The sequence below is a fragment of the Odocoileus virginianus genome, chromosome 7, assembly GCF_023699985.2.
Source record: "Odocoileus virginianus isolate 20LAN1187 ecotype Illinois chromosome 7, Ovbor_1.2, whole genome shotgun sequence".
Taxonomy (NCBI): domain Eukaryota; kingdom Metazoa; phylum Chordata; class Mammalia; order Artiodactyla; family Cervidae; genus Odocoileus; species Odocoileus virginianus.
The window spans coordinates 8,769,020-8,791,267 of record NC_069680.1 but is presented as its reverse complement, the minus strand read 5'-3'; the positions used below and the strand labels follow the sequence as shown (position 1 = coordinate 8,791,267).

The following is a 22,248-nucleotide window of genomic DNA, read 5'->3' as shown; positions in this document are numbered from 1 at the left end:
AAGAGTTGAGACTGGTTTCTAGTTCCTTGTTACTCAAAGATGAGTGCTGGGACCAGCAAAGACAACAATGTGTGGGAGTTTGTTGAAATAAAGAATCTCAATGCCACTGTAGATCGCCTAAATTAGGAGCTGCCTTTTAACAAGATCCCCAGGTGATTCATAGCACATAAAAATTGTAAAAACACTGTCTTCAGCCACCAATCTGCTTTCCAAATCTGTACTTGGTCACGGAAATGGCAAAGTAAAGGGGAAAGACAACAAATCATGGAAAATTTTTTCAAGCATCTGAGGAAGTAATAAGTAACAAAAAGAGAAACATACATAATTTGACAATTACAGAAAGTGTGCCTTGAGCTTCTTATTCCAGGAGTTCCCAGGATGGAACTTTGACTTTCCATTCTGTTTCCATCATTGGTCCACAAGAGCTTCAGCTCATCTATCACTAAAGAGCATCATGATATCTGCACACCACTTGTGCTAATTTATTTCCATCAGGGTCTGGAAAACACAGTGGCATCTCTTTCCAGAAGAGAATAACGGCTATGATATTTCAGAGGAAAATAGCAAAAGGTATTGAAATTTGGGTAATGAGAAATCTCTTCTATGTTCAAAAAAGGTCTCAGCTAAAGAACCCCTAGACTTTCTTCACAAGCCACCTGCTATAAACAGACTCTATCTATGTTCTTTCTTGCTTCAGTAGCAATGCTCCTCTGATTCCAACTTAGTGAACAGTGAAATAGGAAGACAGTGAGTGGGGTTCCTTCAGGTAAATGACTTACCCAGTACTGTTAAAGTAGCTTTGACCAAGGCTGCAATCCTTAGATGGAGATGCTGGATTGTACCAGAAAGCAGGGACACACTGGCTCTCTCCATGTCTCTCATAGCCATAGTCACTGTCCGGAAAATAAACATTGAATACTGCTGTAGATGCACAAATGTGAAAATATCCACAAACACATATAAACACAAATATATCTCTCTAACCATCCCCAAAACCAAACATATTCTTTAAATATTTCCAGTAGGGGCAAAATTCATGCTTTGAAAATAGATTTTCAGACTCACTCATTTGGAGTCCAGTGTACAGAAGACATAGTGGATTAGCAAATGAAGAGTCCAGGTTTAAAAAGGTATGAATGTGTAAGGTACACTAGGTTGGGTGGGTGTGAGGGATGTCATAAGCTTAAAAGCATATTTTGGGTCACAGTGGATTTACTGAAATAAACGGATGACAATCAAGAAGATGATTTTAAAAGTAAAGATTTATTTATGTGATATGGTTCTACACATTATTCCAAAATGGATTTCATTGATTTTATCTTCATTTTTTCTGCAAATTCTCTTTCAAACACATATACACATTTGCATTCACATTCAAACTTTCCCCAGCTATTTATAACACAAGCCTCCTGTTTCTTTTAGGAAACAAACAAATAAAAAATCCCCAAAAGTTAGACTGTAGCTCTTCCCCATGTTTTTGTAAAACCTGAGCCATAATAAAATGAAGAAAGGTCAGGTATGATCCCTTTCTTCCCTCAGCACTCCAAAATGAGGGAGTCACAGACCAGTGTGTGGTGTGAGAGGAGGGCTCCCATTGGAAATGTAAATGGTGTTGCCTTACTTCTTGAGGTTTTATAAAACTCCCAGAATTGTAAATGCCAGGTAGAAAGAGAGTAAGAAAGTAGGCATTATTGCTCTTACAACCAACCCCAGGTCACTGAAGGTGGCTTCACTTGGCAGAAGTCATGCCTTTCTAAGTCAAGCATCCAAGTGTTTCCTGAAACCCACAGACATGGCAGACAATCTGGACCTCTGAATGGCGATTCACTGAGTGTTAATGAAACATGCAACAACAGGAAAATAACTCTTTCCTGACTCACTCCCCCTTTCTTTTTCTATTTCCATATTCTTTGAAACATGATTTAATTAAAGATCAATGAAAATAGAGGCAAATTGTCTATGCGGGCAACTAGGATAGGAATGAAAGGAAGAAAGGGAGAAAAGTTTAATTCTGCATTTATTTATTACTCAGTATGTGACCTGTCCTGTGAAAGAAGGGCCATCATTCCTATTATCAAGGAGTTTTCAGTCTTTTGGAGAGAGGAAGACACCACGACTCCAATCCAACAAAAGAACAGAGGAATACAGTCTGAAGCAGAGTACAGTGTAATACAGTATGAAGCAGTACAGTTTAGAAGTACCAAGTGACTGATGAGATTATATAAATATCTGCTGGGTTTGATCCCACCCTACTTCTCACAACCTTCCTCCAAACCAAACTCAGACCAATCTTCCAACCTTCTTTGTCTTTGTATTTGGTTTTCCCCAGAGCTTTTGAAGCACTCTACCCTTTTCTGTATTAGGCAGTTTCCTAAGCATCCTTCAATAGCTATGCCTGATGAAGCCATCCTTACTTTCTAAGACCAAATCTTTGTGGCTCCACCATTTGAGGAAACATCGAGGCTAAAAAAGGGCAGTTCTGTTGGTTTTGTTCAGCAATATTAGGGTCTAGAATAGGACACTGCAGGTCTTGAACAAATATTTAGTGTGTAAATGGTACTCTCATTGCATTTTTTGGAGAAGTCAATGGCAACCCACTCCAGTATCCTTGCCTGGAAAATCCCATGGACGGAGGAGCCAGGTAGGCTGCAGTCCATGGGGTCGCTAAGAGCCGGACACGACTGAGCAACTTCCCTTTCACTTTTCACTTTCATGCATTGTAGAAGGAAATGACAACCCACTCCAGTGTTCTTGCCTGGAGAATCCCAGGGATGGGGGAGCCTGATGGGCTGCTGTCTATGGGGTTGCACAGAGTCGGACATGACTGAAGCAACTTAACAGCAGCAGAAGCACTGCATTTTTAAATAATCACACTAATTATCCCATTGCATTGGTCTATTTCTGCAGGGAGACTGTGAGCCCAAGGTTAACTTCCCAGTGTGTACCACAGAGCATCCCAGGAGCTCAAAACATGCCTGTGGAATGAGCATGAGCTCGAGTCGTTGCAGATGGCCACGCAGAAAGGTGAAGCTCAAGACCAGCTTCAATAAGGTGAGTTTAAATGAAACTGGAAGAAAAGGAGAATGGGACATGTTTGTCAAGGTCATCTTTTGCCATGCCTCCCAATTAATGATTGAAGATCTTCCCCCTGAGAGTTCATATGGACTTAGTATTGTACCAGCTGCTAACAGCCCATGAAAGCCTACTTAAAATTCCAGGAACTTTGTGAGTTAGTTAAGGTTGTTAAATAGAGTTTAAATAATGATTTAAAATTTATACAAAATTTTACTTATATTCAAAAGATAATACCTAAAACACAGAAATTCTCCATTATTATGCTGCATTTATTATTACTCTAGGCAATAAATATTACATGTAATATGACATGATATAATCATTAGATGCTCTTGAAGTCATTTGTCTGTGTACCCGTGTATAGTAGAAATACATGTTGTGTTTCCTAATTCATTCAGTGATATCACGTTGGCAGCATGAAATTGTATATCATGGGGATATTTACAGCAATCACCAATCACTACTAATCAGGGCTTATTTACTTCTTTGATCCTGAAAAAATTGAAAGTGAAAGTCACCCAGTTGTGTCCAACTCTTTGTGACTCCATGGACTACACAGTCCCTGGAATTCTCCAGGCCAGAATACTGGAGTGGGTAGCTTTTCCCTTCTTCAGGGGATCTCCACAACCCAGGGATCAAACCCAAGTCTTCTGCATTGCAGGTGGATTCTTCACCAGCTGAGCCACAAGGGAAGCCAAGAATACTGGAGTGGGTAGGCTATCCCTTCTCCAGAGGATCTTCCTGACCCAGGAATCAAACCTGGGTCTCCTGTATTGCAGGCGACTTCTTTACCAACTGAGCTATCAGGGAAGCCCAGAGAGCCAGTAGTTAAATATTTTCCAGCACAGTACTGAATATCTGATTTCAAAGTATTATTTACCTGTAGAAGGATTTGGGCTGTGATGAGCCTGCACTACTAGTAAATCCCCTGATAGCTTTATGCAGTAAATCTATTGAATGTCCTGTTAATCCCAGAAATATTTGTAATTTTCGAAGGAAGGGTGCTCTCCTAAGCAGCTTTATGAGGGAGAGAAATGTCACATGCTCCTTGCTCAGTGTAACCATCTTTAGCAGTAATGTTCAGCTCTGCTACCTGTTAGTGATGCAGTAATTAAAGAAGGTGCATCAGCCATGCTGCTTTGCCCCCAAGAGAAAAAGCACCGCATTAATATTTAATAACATTAATGGAAACATCACTAGCTGCCCCCAAGCTGTGGGCTTCTTCATTACCTTCTGCTAAATGTACACTATTGAATAAAATCTCTCATCCTGTCCAAGTCCCCTCCCAGCTCTGAAGTTTTATGATTTCAGCAAATAACCAGGGTCCAGCTGCTGCTCCAGCTTCCTGGGGAAAGGTGTTTTTCTCTTGAATTGTGACATTTGGAGAGAATGTACCAGAAAGTTCGATTTGCCTCAGGGAAGGAAGCTGCCACAGCTTCTGCAAACACACAGGTAGTTTTCTTTAAGAAGTAAGTCACCTCTGTGTCTTCTTTGACTGTAAATGGGTTGAGAAATTCTAAAAGTTTAGGGGAAAATTGTCCATTTCCAGGGGCATGTGTGTCCTCAAAATCCCACCCAGAGAGAAGCCTCAGACAATCCTGAGAGGGGATAGATAAGGAAAGGCTCAGAAACCAAAGTTTCTGCATGTCAGAAAAGGAAGGGACACTAGTATTACTTGGGTTCAATCCCCTCAGTTCACAGAATGAAAAGAAGAAAAAGAGAAAAAATGACTTGTTAAAGATTGTACATAGCTGTTGGGATGTCAACCAAAGGTGATAACTGAGACTTCTGATCCCTGGCTTGCCATTAGTATAAGCCCATGAAATACGCATTTAATCATCAGTTCAGTTCAGTCGCTCAGTAATGTCTGACTCTTTGTGACCCTGTGAATCACAGCACACCAGGCTTCCCTGTCCATCATCAACTCCCAGAGCTTGCTCAAACTCATGTCCATTGAGTTGATGATACCATCCAACCATCTCATCCCCTGTCATCCCCTTCTCCTCCTGCCTTCAATATTTCCCAGCATCAGGGTCTTTTTCAATGAGTCAGTTCCTCACATCAGGTGGCCAAAGTATTGGAGTTTCAGCTTCAGCATCAGTCCTTCCAATGAATATTCAGGACTGATTTCCTTTAGGATGGATTGGTTGGATCTCCTTATTGTCCAAGGGACTCTCAAGAATCTTTTCCAACACCACAGTTCAAAAGCATCAATTTTTCAGTGCTCAGCTTTCTTTATGGTCCAACTCTCACATCCATACATGACTACTGGAAAAACCATAGCTTTGACTATATGGACCTTTGTCAGTAAAGTAATGTCTCTGCTTTTTAATATGCTGTCTAGCTTGGTCATAGCTTTTCTTCCAAGGAGTAAGTGTCTTTTAATTTCATGGCTACAGTCACTATCTGAAGTGATTTTGGAGCCCAAGAAAATAAAGTCTGTCACTATTACCATTGTTTCCCCATCTGTTAGCCATCAAGTGATGGGACTGAATGCCAAGATCTTAGTTTTTTGCATATTGAGTTTTAAGCCAGCTTTGAGGCCCGATGTCATTCTGAGCCCCTTGGAGCTGGCCAAGAAGTCATGGTCTCTGCTGGCCCAGGGGTAGGGAGTATCCTACTCTCAGACCATGCACAATCCCATCAAGACTCACTGACCCCCAGTTCTTCCAGTCTCCCATGTGGGATTCAAGGCTCTAGGATGAGTGTTCACAGATGTCTCTGTCTCATTTTAGAAGATATTAGAGTGCGGTCGATTTGGGATCTGATGGAGGTTTTTAGCAGACACAGCATGAACACTCAGCAAAGAGAAGCAATCACAACAAAAACAATGGACTAATAATAAACAAATCATCATTTTGTAAGGCATAAGCCTAAATGCAGCCATAGATATAGAAAGATAATTATATCCAAACCATTTCAGAAATGGTTTGAAAACCAAACAATCATGGCTCAAGTATTTCTCCTAATCTAACTCCAAGCTACCTATCTGCCCTTACCCCTCTATGCATCAAAACCTTCATATAACTGCTTTCTTAGATATGCTGCTCATTTTCCTCATACTTACTTAGCAGCAAGTCTATATAGCTCCATCAGCACCTCCTGCAGGAAGCCTTCTATCATTACTCCAGTGCTTAGTGGGCCCTTTGTTCTGAATACTCCCAATACTTTCAGGTAGGACTAATGCTGTCCTAAAGAGCTTTCTGTCTGTGCTATCCAATATGGTAATCACTAGCCACATGTGACCATTAAGCACCCAATATGTGGCTAACTGAAGAAATGAATGCTTCAGTTTTTAATTTTAATGCAAATAACCACATGTAGCTAGTGGATACTATACTGTACCGCATAGGTCTGGATAATTCAACACCCAATTATACTCTTTATTATTTGCTGTCATGCTTTCTTTGCAGCCAATAACTCTGGTTTATACATCTTTGATTTTTCTACAATGTGTTGTCTATAGAAAAAATACAATTGATTGGACTCTATATGCAGAATAATAAGGTTGAGTGGATTTCAGACATCCCTGAATTTATGTACAATGGCATATCCAAGTCTCTTCCCCTCACTCGTCTACATTACCAGTTGATAAACACACTCTGTGGATCTGGAGCCATATTGGATATGGAAGATAACCACTAAGACATACTGAGATTTAGGACTCTGGAGTCAGACTATTATAATCTTGAGTGAATATATTAACATTTTTTGTATCTCCATCTCTTCACCTATAAAACGCCTAAAATAACAGACTCTCCTTCTGGTTGAGAGATTAAGTGAGATTATCCATCTAAAAATCTTGGCACATAGTAGATGCTCAGCAAAACTACTGCTGAGTGAGTGGTTGGATGAATGAGTAATAAAAGAGAATAGCTAGGTGTAATTTCCAGCCCACACTGGTTTCTCACTGAATAAATGCACTTGGACCTCCCGGGGGTCAACTACTTCCTAGGTGACTCCATAAGACTTGAGAGGGGACCTCTTACTCTCCCTTTTCTAACTACCCACTAGTCTGCTTACTTCTCAGGGAGGATTTGCCCCTGGCCCCTCACCAGTGCCACGATGGAGGATGCCTCAGAGTGGTTCTCTACAGTAAACCTGAGGCTGGGGGTTTATGAGGCTATTAAGTAGAAACACCCATATTTATGTAAAATGCATCCTTATTACTGATACCCACTCTGCATAGAAGAGTGAGAGTAGCAAAAGTCAATGAAAAGTGAAGGTCTTAGTCGCTCAGTCATGTCTGATTCTTTGCCATCCCAGGGACTGGAGCCTTCCAGGACCCCGTCCATGGAATGTCCCAGGCAGGAATACTGGAATGAGAAGCCGTTTCCTTCTCCAGGGGAGCACCCTAATCCATGGATCGAACCCAGGTAATGGTTCCCTACAAATAGCTGCATCTGAGAATCTATAAAGCCTTTCTTCTTCAAGTAGAGAAGGGATACAAATGGAAAATACCTTTGCTTTGCAAATCCAGGCTGCACTCCTTAAATTTTTCACCAGAATCAAGGCATTTAATCCATCCTCCCAAGTCTCCATTCCCTGCTGTCTCTGAGATTTAAAAGTTGCCTGAACCAGTCCAATGAGCATTACCTGATCTGATTCAGGGAAACAACTAGGCAGGATATGCAGAACGGCTTATACTAACCAAGTTGGGCTTTTCATATTTCTCAGCTAACAACTTCTGGTAGGAAGGAGCCTTGAGAAGGAAGCAGGACTAGGAAACTATTGCCATTCATGGATTTTCCAGCACAGTCATTAATGATAGACAAACTGTTTTTGATGGAAAAACTATATTTATGACTAATACTTATGCTTACTGACGTTGACTTAAAAAGAAAAAATAAATACTCAGCCCCTTGTCCAAGACATCATCTTAACAGCAAAAAAATCCCAGAAATTTCAGAAATCAAACTCTCTTTGCCATATTCAGAAGTAGTGCCTAAACACTTTATTAGGTCATATGATTTTTTTTTTTTTTTTGGCTTTTTCTCTCAGATTGTGACAACTAAGCCAGCCTCAAGTCTTATGTGTTTGTTTGTCCTACCTCAGACTCAAGTTCTTCTATTTTCTTTTTAATATGAGGCATGATCCCATTGTTCATTGCAGTATTATTTACAATAGCTAGAACATGGAAGCAACCTCATGTCCATCTACAGATGAACGGATAAAGAAGTTGTGATACATACACACAATGGAATATTACTCAGCCTTAAAAAGAAACACATTTCAGTCAGTTCTGATGAGGTGGGTGAGCCTAGAACCTATTATACATAGTGAAGTGAGTCAGAAAGATAAAGATAAATATCATATTCTAACACATATATATACAGAATCTAGAAGAACAGTACTGAAGAACTTATTTACAGGGCAGCAATGGAGAAACAGACATAGAAAATGACTTATGGACATGGGGAGAGGGGAGGAGAGGGTGAGACGTATGGAAAGAGTAACATGGAAACTTACATTACCATGTGTAAAATAGATAGCCAACGGGAGTTTGCTGTGTGGCTCAGAAAACTCAAACAGGGGCTCTGTATCAACCTAGAAAGGTGGGATGGGGAGGGAGATGGGAGGGAGGTTCAAAAGGGAGAGGATATATGCATACCTATGGCTGATTCATGTTGAGGTTTGACAGAAAACAATAAAATTCTGTAAAGCAATTATCCATCAATAAAAAAATAAATTTAAAAAATGAGGAATGATTGGCTATAGAAAGGCAAACATATCATATCTTATATATCTCCTCTTAGAATTCTATAAAGTCTTCCGTAATGCCATATACTGATTACAATTCTAATTATTGTTGTTTAGTTGCTAAGTCAAGTCTGACTCTTTTGCAACTCCATGGACTTTATAATTCTAGTACCAATGGCCTAAACTAGTTGATTTGGCATTGGTTTAGAGTTAATGGCACATTCTATATTAAACATCATCACCAGCAGTTAACCTAGATCATTTGAGGATGAGTTTTAATTTTAGAATAACCAAATTTGGGGACTCATTTCTTTTGAAAAATAAAGTAAATCTAAAATAACAAAGACTTGTTTGATTTATTGAGAAATGGTCTAACATAGAGAAGAGAATGTGGAATTTGGCTAGATTTGCTTTTGCTTCTCATCTCTTTCTCTCCCAGATTATGTGATCTCAGTCAAGTAATTTATATTCCAGATGCTAATTTTCTTCTCATTAAAATATCACAGTAATGACACTGACATTACAATGTGTTAGGTCCAGGTGGTATTTGCATTGGAAAGCTGAGAACCATAGAGCAAGGGCTCCCTTCCTCCACTTCTTCACTTATAGATGCATTTTGAGAGCAGTTTCCAAAGAAGCATTTAGAAATAGTTTAAGCAAAGCCATCACCACTGAAATAAATGGATAACACCCAAAGGTACAACTATGAACATAGTGCTTATATGGATATATAAGTTATAGTTTACTTGCTAAAAATACCATGGGGACCACTTAACCCTGGGGTATAAGATTAACAATAACCACAATAGCAAAAGCTATGTACACCATTAGGATAAATTCCTTATTCACATTAACGATGAATATGAATTCATTTATTCTTCCCTAGGACCCAATGAAATACATGCTATACATTTTCAGTTTATAGCCCAGGATGTGAAGTTATAGAGATTAAAAAATTTCCTAAGGTCAGAAATTGACTATCAGAGCTGGGATTTGTTTTTTCCAGACTAGTAAATATTAAAGTAATTGCTGAAGGAAAAATATTTGTTACAATTCTTCCTTCAACTGTGAGGTTTCCCAAAAATGGGTGAGGATCTAACAACTCAGAGAGACACAGGAGAAAATGTGGCATGACATACAGAAAGACAGTGTCCCTCTGTGGAGTCAGTCTGCAGAAGGACACAAGGAAGTCTGATGTTGACATTCTGAATACTCAGGTTGACATCAATAGGTCATGTACCATAAATCTGAGTGGGCCATTGTATACACTGCTATGACTATGCTTCTGGATTATGGTTAATAATTAAAATTATTCTCCCCAAGTATGAAAATAGCCTTTGTTTCCAAAGGGTCAAAAATACCACAGATAGGATCCTGCCATTAAAATTAAATTCAACTTAGCATAATCTTTTTGGATGATTCTTCCTGAAGTCAAGCTTTTCAAGGCAGGGATGAAGAGCAGGTTGGGAGCAGTCATGATCGTCTAGCTTAATTGCTACTATAGTTATAGTCCTAGTAGAAAGCAGGAAATGGAAGGTGGATACCCAAACAAAATCAAGAAACAAGCTGGATGAAATGAGAATGAGGCTGTTGGGCAGGGGCAGCTGTTCCGTGCCTATTCAGACTTAGTTTAGTTATTAAACACCATTTAGAAACCACCCACAATGCAGGAGACACAGGTCCGATCCCTGCGTTGGGAAGATCCCCTGGAGAAGGGAATGGCAACCCACTCCAGTATTCTTGCCTGGGAGATCCCCTGGGCAGAGGAGTCTGGTGGGCCACCATTAAGGGGATCACAGAGATTCAGACATGACTTAGTGACCAAACAACAATAATAACAAAACCATAATGCAACTCTGTCATAGTCCTGCCCCTTCCATGTTTATAGGCTGTTACCTGAGCCCTTGGCTTTGTCTTTTAACCTATAATTAATATAATGAAAATATATAAACTGAACTTCAGCTTTTGAATATGACACAGAGGAAGAATTCATCCAATTGGGATTAGCATGGAATCACTCTGCAGTTACTAATAGGATCACTCATTTCCACATTTGGGAAGGTTTTTGCCCTTGCTAAAAGAAACGACATTCAGAAACATCGTACAACTGTTTTGTCCTTACACTGGGGAGGCACTGAGCATACAAAAATAAAGTCACTCACAGCACTTACATTCTACTGGGGAAAGATGGGCAAATCATAAAGCAATAAAAAACACAATCTGTCTTATTTGTGATTAATACTAAGATGACAATTGAACGGGGTGATATGCCTGACAGTGCCAGGGTAGGGGTGAGGTTAGATGGTCTCAGAGGCATTTCTGAGCTTTGGTTTTTGCTGAGGTATGAGTGTTCCAACAGTGCCAGTCATCCTGAAATTTGGAAGAAATATTTGTACTTGTTGTTTCCTTTGCTTGGAATGAGTCTGGGTTAGTCAAGGTGCAGGAGATAGTGATATGGCTGCAAAATGGTGAATGAAGAGAGAATAGTAAGAAGTTAAGGAACAGTGCTAGTGAGTCAATAATCTACAGTGGAGCAAATAAAGAAGGTTATATTATATTTTAAGGGAAAGGGGAAGCCACTGGGGTATTTAGAGCATAGGAATGATAAGAGCTGACCTGGGTTTTTAAAATATAATTTTATTTGTTCTAAGGATGGATGGTGCTGGAGAATACTCTTGAGAGTCCATTGGACAGCAAGGAGATCAAATTAGTCAATCCTAAAAGAAATCAACCCTGAATATTCACTGGAAGGACTGATGCTGAAGCTGAAGTCCCAATACTTTGGCCACCTGATGCAAAGAGCCAACTAACTGGAAAAGACTCTGATGCTGGGAAAGACTGAGGGCAGGAGAAGGGGGTGACAGATGAGATGGTTGGATGGTATCACTGATTCAATGGACACGAGTTTGAGCAAACTCCAGGAGATAGTGAAAGACAGGGAAGCCTGCTGTGCTGCAGTCCATGGATTCACAAAGAATTGGATATGACTTAGTACTGAACAACAAGGATGGATTTCAAGGTGACCAGAATGGACATAGAGAGTGAATTAGTAAATTGTTGGGGTGATCCAGATCGCCATGGACATGGGTAGCCGTGCTTTATGTTGGAATGTGTTTTGGAAATAGAGACTTGCAAGGACTTCTGGATGGCCTGCACCTGAGGGTAAAGGGAAAAATTAAGCTCTCTTGGGATTTGGACTGAATGGCTGTCTATGTGTTTTACTGAATTTGGAAAACCTAGTCTGGGTTGGGGGTGCTCAAGAGAAGTTGAAAAACTGCTTCTCATAGTGGGAATTCAGGAAGAACTCTGCTTGGCAACATAAAGTTCGAAATCCCTGTTAGCAGTTCAAGGGAAGATGTAAACAGATGGACACAAATGTCTTCATCTAAGAGGAGCAACAGGATGGAGCTGGAGGTAAATATTTGGAAATTTGTGAGTCATTAGCTAGGAGGTGAGATCCAAAGTCATTGTCTCTGGTTGTCATTAGAGGGAGGAAAAAAGAAATGATGAGAGAGTTCATTGGAAAGATCGCAGTTCGAGCTCATGTGTGTGGAGGTGACTGGCCACGGTGGCAGCTCTAAGCTCCCCACGCCCAGCCCCTCCTCTTCGGGACTTCCCAGGACAGCTGCTAACTGAAGACAAGGAAGTCCTCTTGGACACACTGCTCTGGCAGGACAACGATCTTCCCTGTGAAAGCTTCCCCCTCCTCCTTCTGGGGCTGCAGACACACCAGCTGGCCAGGACCTGAGGCAGCCAGGCTGGCGGGCCAGCTGAGTCATGCCTACCTCCTCAACTTCATCTTCACGCTCATCCCCCAAACCAGTCAGCGTCCAGCTGGAACTGGTGATGAGACATAAAGAGACTCACCATTCAAAGTCCCAGTCAGCACAGACGCAGGGTTCTGAGACCACTGTCTCTGAGGAGTCTCGGCCCAGGGCACATTGAGCTCCTGGCTTGCGTTTCTTGAATATTTTCCTTTCTCCCATGACGCAAGGCTCCCCCTTAGGAAGAAAGTCCACAGTGAGAGAAGCAGGAACACACAAGACAGTGAAATAAGCCGCCATTAGCCTTTGCATTCTCTTTTGGTCACTTTCTGTAGAAATCTCCCTCCCAGGAACCATTCAGGAGTGTCCAAGGTTAAAAGACTGACCTTTTACTACCAGGCAAGAGGAACACTGTGGGAGACTGGCCTATCACTGTCCCTCCACCCAGCCTGGCCAGTGATGTCTGCTTCCCCACCTCTACAGAGAATGCAAACACTTCAGTCATCCCCACAGACCACTTGGCAGTTGCCTGAATTGCCATAAATTCCAGTGGAAAGTAACCCACTGTTGGCATCTTTTTCACATCATCTTCAGAGTGAAACTGACGTAGACTCAATATGTTCCCTCTCTATGATAAACAACCATGCCCGAGTCCTTTTTCCTAGTCAAGAACAAAAAGAGAAGAAACTGGTACAAATCACAAGGACTCAATGGTTCCGAAGACAAAAGAATTTCGCCTGTGTTGCACAGCACTAAATATCTGCCTTGCTCGAGTCCCTGACCCTCAGCTGTCTTTGGGGTCCTGTTCCCAGTGCTCCTGGGCCCTGACTTCAGGATGGCCTGAGAAATGCTACACTGTTTCCATTAGAAGGTAAGATGATCAAACCATTGGAGGGTGTGCTGGTTTTCTGGACTTCATTTTTCAGGGGTAGCACTAAAACCCCAGGTCATCACCGTTACCTCTGTTCCAGGCTGCTTGGTGATTTCAATGAGTATATCAGGAGTCCAGGGTGCCCAGCAGCTCCAAAATATCATATGCCCCTGCTCAACCTGGTTTATGAATTCTAATCCCACCCCCATAAGTCACCATTATCCCCAGATGGCCCACTACTTCCCTCCTCCAAATAGGAAGACCCAACGGAACCAAACAGGGCTTGCAGTGGCCCCTGTTTCTAGGAGCCAGGATTCCCAACCCAGTGTTCTACCTGATTGAGCAGGTGCCAGGTCTGATAGTCCTCCTTGCTGCAGTGTCGGCTGAAGACTGATTTGTAGTCCACCTTCACCAACTGCCATTCCGAGCGGAGGCTGAAGTGGCCAAAAACTCTAAGCGTTTATGGGAGGAAGGAGAAAGACAAGCAGAGTCCCATAGTCAGTCACTAAAATGCAAAGACTAGAGAGAGAAAGGACTGAATTAGAGCCTGGATTTTAGTGATTCTTCCAAAGCCAAGTGTTGGAAGTCCATTGATGGGAAAGTCCACTGCCCACACAACTCGAGTCAACTGACACAGTATTCACTGTGGATTTAAAATCACACACACACACATACACACACACACACACACATATATGTATATATAATTGCTTTTAAATATATATATATTTGCAAAATTAATATATGTCCTTTATAGGAAGAAGATGAAGTATAAAAAGGTATACAGAAGGAAAAACTTTTCCAGTTGTCTACAATCTTCTACACAAGTAGAACTATTACTCATAATTTGACATATAGCCAGCCTTCTTCTTAATGTAAGCACTACTATTATATCCACTGATGCCGAAAGGCAGGGCCTCAGTTTTCTGATCTGTAAAGTAAACTTTATGTGTGTGTTTGTCTTTTGGGGGGGGGTGGATTAGCTAATCTAAAGTATGATCCTGCCAACTCCAAAATTCTGACTGAATCTAAGCATGTTTTAGTTGAAATTCTCATCACTTAACTCACATGAATAGCACCTCTCCCTCTTCCCTGAAAAATCAGTCATCTCATAAAAGGAACTCATATTTATGTAAATCAAAGAAGCACACTGTCTGCATGACTTAGATAATCAATACTGACCTTTTCAAAGTCCAGCAGTTGATAGCCCTATAAATATGAATGATCAATCGTTTCTAGAAAAATAGAAAAAAAGACTGATCACCCATACTCCACTCGGGTGGCATGTCTTATAATTACAATGCAAGGCATCTATCACAGTGATGTAAAGGGAAGACCAGTCATGCCTGGAACCAAAACCCACTGAAGTCTTTCAAGGAATTGGATGGCTTCCATCCCAGTAAGACTTAATCAGAGTCCTAGCTCTGAATTCTTCTTTGCCCAAGCTCAAATATTCTTATGGTGACACCTAAAATACTAACTCCCCTCAAGAGACATTTCCTTCTGCTATCTGAAAGATGAGTAAGCTTTGGGAGGGGTGGAGTGGATTAAACCTGTGAAATGCAGTAAGAATTGTTTTGTAGATTATATAACTTAAAATACACTGTAGGAAATGACTTTTAATGTTTAAAAGCTATGACAAACCTAGACTGTGTATTAAAAAACAGAGATATTACTTTGACAACAAAGGTCCATATATTCAAAGCTATGGTTTTTCCAACAGTCATGTATGGATGTGAGAGTTGGACCATAGCGAAGGCTGAGTGCCAAAGAATTAATGCTTTCAAACTGTGGTCTGGAGAAGACTCTTTATAGAGAGTCTCTTGGACAGCAAGGAGATCAAACCAGTAGATGCTAAAGGAAATAAACCCTGAATATTCAGCTATTAAATTCAAATATTCAAAGTAATATTCCAATACTTTGACCACCTGATGAAAAATGCCTACTCACTGGAAAAGATCCTGATGCTAGGAAAGACTGATGGGCAGAGGGAGAAGGGGGGCGACAAAGGAGATGATTGGATGGCATCATTAACTCAATGGACATAAGCCTAAGTCAACTCCGGGAGATTGTGAAGGACCAGGAAGCCTGGTGTGCTATAGTCCCCGGGGTCACAAAGAGTCAGACACCACTGGATGGGACTGAACAACAACAGTCATCATTTACACATTAAATAAAGCTTTTTAGATCATTGAAAAAAAAAAATTAAACAGACTTCGAGGGAAAGACTGGTTTTCTCCTTTAGTAAAACTGTATGGTCTTTGCATGAACCTTACCTCACTCCTGACTAGTAGGAGCTGAGGGGTTAGAATATCCTGGATTGTGTGGCCAGTACTATGCGGGGTACCTGTTCTGCTATTCCTTCTGTTCTATGACATTCTTACTACATTTAGTAGCAAATATAATAAATCCATGCCAAGTCTATATTAAGGTATTTCTACCATTTACTAATAGATCTGATTCAGTTCATGGAAAGGTCATGAGTCAATCAAATTTCAATCTTTAACAAAACACTTATCTTTTATAAAAAGTTTCTATTTGTTTTAAGAGAGGAGAATAAGGGTAAGAGCTCATCAAAAAATAAACAAACAGTGGGAGAAACTGATGAATGTCATCTTCCCTCTTTATCCAACCTATCTAAATCCTCTCACATTCGAATGCCACCTCCTCTAGAAAGTCTTCCTTGATTGGAGTACCCTGAGTAACAGGATATTACTAAACAAAAAAATAAACACTTCTGCCTACTCTGAATAGTTTACAGTTATTGTATGGATCACAAAATAAATTATGTCAGATTAATTCCATTTCTTTCTAAGGTAGGATAACTAGGCAGACAGAAGAAGGAAATATGAGGCACATGATTTACCTGGATATCAATGAGGCATCTACAGAGTCTGCTGTTGCAGTCTTGAAGAAAAGATGAAAAATATAAGCCAGATGCTAGTAAAATTATGTGGCTGAACAGTACCCAATTAAGGCATTAAAATCAACCAGGAGGGAGGGGGTGTGTAGTCAGCTGCTATCTGCAGCTGTCTGCTCTTTCTTGTTCATCATTTTTATTAATGACTTCACGACATGGAAATAATAGTTATCATTGGAAATTGCATTTTCTGATGACACAAAACTGGAAGAAACAGTCAATATGCTTGATGGCAGAATAAGGAACCAAAAAGCTCTCAACAGACTGAAGAGACAGGCTGAATTTAACAACATGTGACGTAACAGGGAAAAAACTGTCAGGTCCTTCCCTGGCAACTACATAAGTATTGGATAAAAGAAATGCGACTTGTTGCAGCTCAGGATAAATAATGATGATGATGACAATGAGGATGGTAGCTTAAGAATTTTCATATACAATGTGATTAACATAAGTAAACACTTCAGAGACCAAAAATACTTAAGGTAATCTTAGAATGCATTAATGAATGAAGAATTCTGTATATTGTCTAGAACAAAGAGACAATGTCCTGGTCTGTTTTACATTAACTATATCACAAAGGAAAATTAGTGTTGGGTGTCAGCTTTAATGCAGACAATAGACTGAGTATCTCCAGAACACTTGGGGGCTTTGGTGGTGGTGGTGGTGGAGTTTTTATCTCTTGAAATTTTAAATAAAAATATGCATTTATTGGGATGTGTTTATTTATCTATGGAGAAGTTACATATCTTTTATCGGATTTTCAAAAGGGTTCACAGTTCCCAAGGTTTAAGGACCACTGAAAAACAGAGAGATTAAGATGATGTACTAAATAGTAGATCCCCAAAGAGATATGACCACGTTCTATTCCCTGTAACTTGTGAATGTGACAGGTTAACTGCAAAAAAGTCTTTGCAGATGTGGGTTAAGAATCTCAAGATAAAATCATCCTGGCCCTAAGTCCAATGATAAGTATGCTTATAAGAGATACAAAGAAGAGAGACATACAGAGAAGTGAAGACTATGTGAAGACAGAGGTGAAAACTGGAGTTACACAGACATAAGCTAAGAAACACCTGGAGCCACCAAAAGATAGAACAAGCCTAGAATGAATTCTATTTTTTTTTCAGTTTCATCTAAATTAAGGTTTATTCTTAAATGTCACCCAATTTGTAGTAATTTGTTACAGGAGGCACAAATACAAGAAATAATAAATAAAATAAAATAAAAAATAAAATAATTAAAAAAAAGAAATAATACAAAAGGTGCTATGATTTGAGACAAATTTTCAGCTACCAATCCAAGGAGTGGTGTAAACACTATGGCTGGTTAACTTGGAGATGACTTAGGAAGGGTGAGGGGAGTGAAGACCAATAAAGAGGTGCTCTAGGGAGATGTCTTCAGTATTCAAAAATAACAGAAAATAAAAGTTCAGAAGTTTACAAAATAGGAGAGATGGTTCTAATAGACAAAGTCACCTATACAGGAAAGGAATAGCTCAAGAGTTAGTATCCAAGAATCTCACCCTCAGACTTCATCATTTCCCAGGGCTGAGGCTGAGGAGGATGCAGGCAACAACCAACTCCACAGCTGAACTGACACTGAGCCTCTAAACAGGTCCATAGTGTTGGTCTTCCCAGCTCTTTGGGATATCTGTTTCTGATCCCAGCATACTCATTTTAGAACTGATCACAATAGGTGCCCAGTCGGGACTTGGGGACTAATTCAGATTCTTCTCTTCTGCAATCTTGGCAGGTGGTCACTTCCTTTCAACTACATTTCTTTGGTTTCTATGACAGATTTCCTTGTACCATGTTTCCTAGGTCTTTCCCCAAACTCTAAATTCACTCACTAATATTTCCATTTGAGAGCTGGCTAGTCTGCTTCTCCCATGGGGTCACTTTCATGTGTCAGACGGAAAATTTTAAACATTTAATGCTAGCATTACTAGCTTTGTTCATTTTCTCACTGGACCCCAACCAAGATTAGTAGGGTAAAATCTCTTGGCAACTTTCAGACACTGATGTACTTCCCATCCCTCTATCCATTATCAATTCATGGTGGACTCCTTCCTGTGGGGCATGAGTGACTCCGATACAGGGTCTCTCTTTTGCAGAGATGTGGCCTCCCTGATTCTGTTCAATACTGAATTCACTCACTGATCTTCTGATTAATGTTGTGGAAGATGAAATGACAGAAACACAGCAAACTAAGTAGGAGATAAAATAAGGACTTGCTTAATTTCAAGCATTTCTCAACCCTTTGAATATCTAACCTTAGAACATATGTTAATATTCACAATGGGATCTGTAGAAATGAGAACCTAGTAGAGAAGTCAGAGGGATTAGAAAACAAGCCCCTCACTTTGGGGTAATAAACACTAATTAGATCTACTTGGTCCTGAATTGTAGAAAGAGAAAGCCTACACTGCTTCTAAATAATAGTACAAGAACAAAATTTCGCAGATAAAAACTCCTCATCTCCTTAGGGAAATGGTTCCCTGAGCTTATGACCAATAAACTAGAAATAGCATACTCATCCCACTTGTGGTAACTTTTTGGGACACAAAAAGTTTAATTTAATTGTATTTAATTTTCTTGTATTTTTGGTCAAATTTGTATCAATGAGTTAGAAAGCTCCACAAAGCTGGGAAGGTTCTTGTACTTCTTTGGACCATATAAAGCCTTTGGATTGTAGTTGCTTGACAAAGAATGGCTGACTCCTGAGTACTAGTAGAACAAGGCAATTCCTAGAGCATGGCTTCATTTTCAAGTGTGACAAAAAAAAAAGCCAACTCCTAGCATAAGCAAACCACAGTCATCCACAGCCATACTTTCTTGCCATTATCAAGATAAACTTTCTGACCTCTTTTTTTCAGAAATGTATTCCTAGTCTCCCTTCTTAACTCAAAGCATATTTTCATCAACATAATCAAAATCCTGAGATAATGTTTGGAAATATCTTAAAAACCCCAGTTGATAATAAGTGTTCATTCCTATCTCCATCATTGTCATTGTTGAGACCCCCCACAGACTCATCCCTAAGGCCCTGCTTATCAAGAGGTTTCAACAAGGTTGGCTCAAAATTCCCTCTCCAAGGTAAATACTCGCCTCAAATGCAGGGGCTCTCTTTGTCGTGTGTGTGTGTGTGTGTGATATCTTCTATACGGCCTTGGAGAAAGTAGATAACTCACACAAAAATACAAATGACTGTCTGGAAAGGGTAGGCTACTCTTTAGTTCCTCTGTAGAAGTTGCTCCCAATCACAGAACAAAACAAATGAATTCTCAGAGCCATTTCTCACAATATGGATTTTCAGGAAAAATCAATTAAAATTTATTACTTCTGTTCTTCTTTTCCCTTTTACCTTGTCACACACACACACACACACACACACACACACACACACACACACACATATATATATTTTTATGAGAGTTTTTGGCTCCACTCAGGATCCACCTTCCTCTTGGGCTTTCAAACCTGAGAGCATCCCTGTCCTTTTTTAACCTCCTTTGCTGCTATGTCTGTGCAGCTGTGACTTTGGTCACAAAGTGTCCGCCTAAGCTCTTATGTGGTTGTTTAACGTTTAACGTACAGGTAGTCTGGGCATGGCAATACCGGGTAGGAAATAGAAGACTTGTCTTTTCCTAGTCCTTGTCTACTACTAAATTAGCTAGGTGACTTTGAGCAAATCACTTCATCTCTCAAGCTTTCAGCTTCCTTACACCACATTTTTATTCAGTGACACATATTCTGAAAGGATGGGATGCAAAAACTATCTAGATGAAACATGGGTTGTTAAAAACGATTTCCAAGAGTTTATTTTCTTTTAATCCTTATGCCTACTTTCAGGTGAACAAACTATCTCCTGGTGACCCCATACACAAAGGATTTAACAATTGGAGTCATTAATCTTTGTCTCCACTGGCACTTCTTTCATATAACAGATGCTCAATAAATAGTTCTGGGTTGATTAATGGGTAGAATTAATCTATCAAAATTGTCTACTTCTTCCAAAATTGGGGTGATAGTTTTATCTGGCCTTATTTCTGGGCCAAAGAATATGGTTGAGTTGTATGTCCTTTGGTGTTTAAACAAAAACAATCTCAGGAAAAATAGCAGCAGTATCTCTACCTCTTGTTATCATGGACTGCGCTAGGATTTCCACAAACATCTGTGATTTGCTGGGACCCTAAATAACACACCTCCTCTAATCCACTATCCAGACCTGAGTAGGCCTCGTGGGGAGGGAAGTGATTAATTTGAGGGAGGGAGGTAGTTTATAAAAGTAAAAGACTTCATTAGAATTCCATCCACACAGAGAGTTAGCTACTCATTAATTAAATGATTTCAAAGGGGATCTTGGTATATAATTGCTATAATTTAGGTGGAAACAATGCCACACTAAGTGTAATTAGAGGAGCAGGCTCTGTAAAGATGTTTTCCTCTTTACTGGAGAGAAGCTCTGGGTCACCTGATTCTCCCCTGCGTAGTAACTGGGTGCTTTTTTCAACCTCCAAATGCACCAACTTTATATACAGCCGTGAAAGCTGAAAAAAATTTCAAGGAGAGACTGGCTAACCACAGTTCTTCCAAGAGGAAAAAGACAAGAATTCATTACTAGGAAACCACTGGAAATATGTAAACGAAAGAACAGTTCTTGGGGAGTCAGATTGGCAGGTATGTCACTGCAGACTGACTTTTAAGGAAACACTTGATCGAACTCAACTAGGATAATATTAAGCTGTCATCAACCTGCCCCAGACTCCCTCCCTTTATCTTCCTCAGAGACTCCAGCACTAGCACCTTGAATTCTTGGAACCACCAGCTCTCTCATCTCCATCTGCCTCAAGAAAGAGAACGAAGCCAAAACTGACTCTGTCAGTTTCTTCCTAATTTTCCTCTTTCTGTTAATATTAGGCTAGAAACATTAGCCTAATGCATTAGCAGAGACTTAGCCCTCAGCCTGTCATCGCTCTTAAACCCTATTCTGGCACTCAATCCTTTTCTTACACTTCTACAAAATCTCTCACATCCACCAACTTCTGTATTCCACTCCTATGCCTTGATAACTAATAACGCCTACCGTTGACGGCTACCATTGATGGCATGCTTATCAGATTCCAGGAACTCTGCTGAATGTTCCTCAGCTATTATCATCCTGAATCCTCCACAGAATACCTGAGAATCTTAGGCACAGCCATTTCAGATGAGGAAAACTGTGGCCCTAGGACCATGCTCAAGGTCAAGACTGAGTTGGGAATCGAGTTGACATTCATGTGAAGCCAAAGCTCTTACTGGCTGTGCTTCCTCCTGCTGAGGACTATATTTCAGGCTCTCAGTACCTCCTGCCTCACTAGTTTACACCTACATCTTCATGAAACCTATCCCCCACCTGTTCCCAGACTATTGTCTTAGAGCATTATTTCAATGACACTACATACCTGCTCAGAAATTGCAGGTTATAGAATAGGGACCACATTCCTAGAACTAGCATTTCATCCTATGCCATTCCATCATATTCCTTTCCAAATTTTCTTCCTTCTCCCCTCTCTGTCCTAGCCAAACTGGTCTCATTCCCTTTCTACAGGTGCCTACTCTACATAGGTACTTGTGTTTGTGTGTACACACACGTGCTGATGATGATAGCTGTGAAATGCTTATCAGAGTCTCGAGCAAACACATATACATACATACACACCCACACCCACATATACTGATTACACACCTTGTTTTTTTCCCATATTTTTCGTTAGAAATATACTCCTGTGGTTTTTGCCTGCTCTAAAACCAACACAAGCTCCGACTTAAAGGCCATCTCCTCTTAAAAGTGTTCCTATGTATTCAAAGTCTAAAGGATCTCTCTTCTAAACCTTTGACTTCCTGTATGAACAGATGGTAATCTCCTCCAGGCAGAGG

At 40.2% G+C, this 22,248-nt stretch overlaps 1 protein-coding gene across 1 annotated transcript in view; it reads right to left on the bottom strand.

The window, feature by feature from the left end:
* Nucleotides 1-22,248, bottom strand: part of SORCS3 (sortilin related VPS10 domain containing receptor 3) — a 605,369-nt gene that overhangs the window by 43,708 nt on the left and 539,413 nt on the right. Inside the window, exons 15-17 of the mRNA XM_070470143.1 lie at nt 13,745-13,862; nt 12,643-12,776; nt 780-893 (exon numbers count right to left, since the gene is read on the bottom strand). Of these exons, the coding sequence (XP_070326244.1) occupies nt 780-893; nt 12,643-12,776; nt 13,745-13,862 (366 nt within the window). The remainder of the gene's footprint in view (nt 1-779; nt 894-12,642; nt 12,777-13,744; nt 13,863-22,248) is intronic.